General features: G+C 48.4%; 1 protein-coding gene across 1 annotated transcript in view; it reads right to left on the minus strand.

Moving 5' to 3' along the window:
• ace2 (angiotensin I converting enzyme 2) overlaps positions 1-235 on the minus strand; it is a gene marked incomplete at both ends in the record, with an annotated part of 11,715 nt that extends 11,480 nt beyond the window's left edge. The window contains one exon of the mRNA XM_083697997.1: positions 47-235. Within this exon, the coding sequence (XP_083554123.1) occupies positions 47-235 (189 nt within the window). The remainder of the gene's footprint in view (positions 1-46) is intronic.
• Positions 236-1,627: the final 1,392 nt, after the last annotated feature.

Consider the following 1,627-nt stretch of genomic DNA (forward strand, 5'->3'; position numbering starts at 1 on the left):
CCCCCCTCCGCCAGCCTCCCCCGGTCTGGTCCTGAGTCCTACTCACCAGCTTGTCTGAGTTCTCCTGGGAGATGTCAGTGTTGTAGGCCCAGGAGGCCAGGGAGTACTGGTACATCAGCTGGGACGCACCCACATCAAACTCCTCCAGGAACGCCTCGGCCTGCTCCTCCACAGACTGGCCCTTCACACGGGCCGCCGCCAGAACCAGACCCAGCAGTAGAAACCTCACACACATGTTGACACGTCTGGCCTGTCCAACCACACACACACTCTGAGGAGGGATCCTCTCCTGCTGCTGGTATACCACTCCTTCTCTCCTGTCGTGCCCTTTGGACAGTCATAAGGCCATAACTGGAGTGTGTGTGTGTGTGTGTGTGTGTGTGTGTGTGTGTGTGTGTGAGTGTTATCAAGATGAAGCTATCCAGGACTGTAAAATGACAGAGCAGATTGTTTCTGGGGTAAATCATCTCAGGTAACCTGAACAAAAAAGTGTAAATTATTGTTATGGAGTCTCAGTGACTTGGGAGTCGACACATCTAACATTATGGAAGGCTATTATACCATATTCACTAACCAACTATATCCCTGGTAGAGATAACTGGTCAATATTCATACACAACATTTACATTTAGTCATTTAGTCATTTAGTCATTGAGCAGACGCTTCTATCCAAAGCAGCTTACAATCAGTCCATTGGTCTCAGTAAGTGAATCAACGAGACATCATCATCATCATCATCATCATCATCATCATCATCATCATCATCATCAGTAAAACCTTCCAGAAGGACAAGTGACCTCAGCAGACACAGGTGTTATTCTGTCCTATTAACCGCAGACAGTTAAACAGCAGACCAAGACTACCTCCACTGTGTGGCTGCAGCAGGCAGGAGAGAGGGTTGATGGTTTAAGGGTCAGGGGTCAGGGGTTAAAGGTCAGGGGTTAGGGGTCAGGTTTGTTGGTAGATACAGTAGCTGATCTGGTGAGCATCTATAGGAGGACATTTCTAATACACTGATGCCATAAAGTATAATAATAATAATAATAATAATAATAATAATAATAATAATAATAATAATAATAATAATAATAATATATTCCATTTAGCAGATGCTTTTATCCAATGTGACTAACTGGGGTGCTATAGTGCCTGAGAAGAGGCCCTTATGCTGGGGCCCAGCCAGCCTTATCAGAGGCTGGTGGAGGCTGGTGGAGGCTGGAGGAGGCTAGGGGAGGCTGATGGAGGTTGGTGGAGGCTGGGGGAGGCTGGTGGAGGCTGGAGGAGGCTAGGGGAGGCTGATGGAGGTTGGTGGAGGCTGGGGGAGGCTGGTGGAGGCTGGGGGAGGCTGATGGAGGTTGGTGGAGGCTGGGGGAGGCTGGTGGAGGCTGGGGGAGGCTGCCAGTCTTATCAGGGTTTCTGTTTCTGGCATCAGGAAACTGCCAGGCAAGCACCTTCAGGCCGTAAACACAGATAAGATTAGGAGCAGGGCAGTGTGTGTTATTCATTAAGCAATGGTTATTAAAACTAAATGATAACAAATGTCTGGATTCACATTCTGTGTTGCCAAACTTTGATTGTCATTGCTCATGGCCAGAACCAAGAGGGAGGGGGGGCCGAGAATCTCTAC

Source organism: Argentina silus (assembly GCF_951799395.1).
Source record: "Argentina silus genome assembly, contig: scaffold_429, whole genome shotgun sequence".
NCBI lineage: Eukaryota > Metazoa > Chordata > Actinopteri > Argentiniformes > Argentinidae > Argentina > Argentina silus.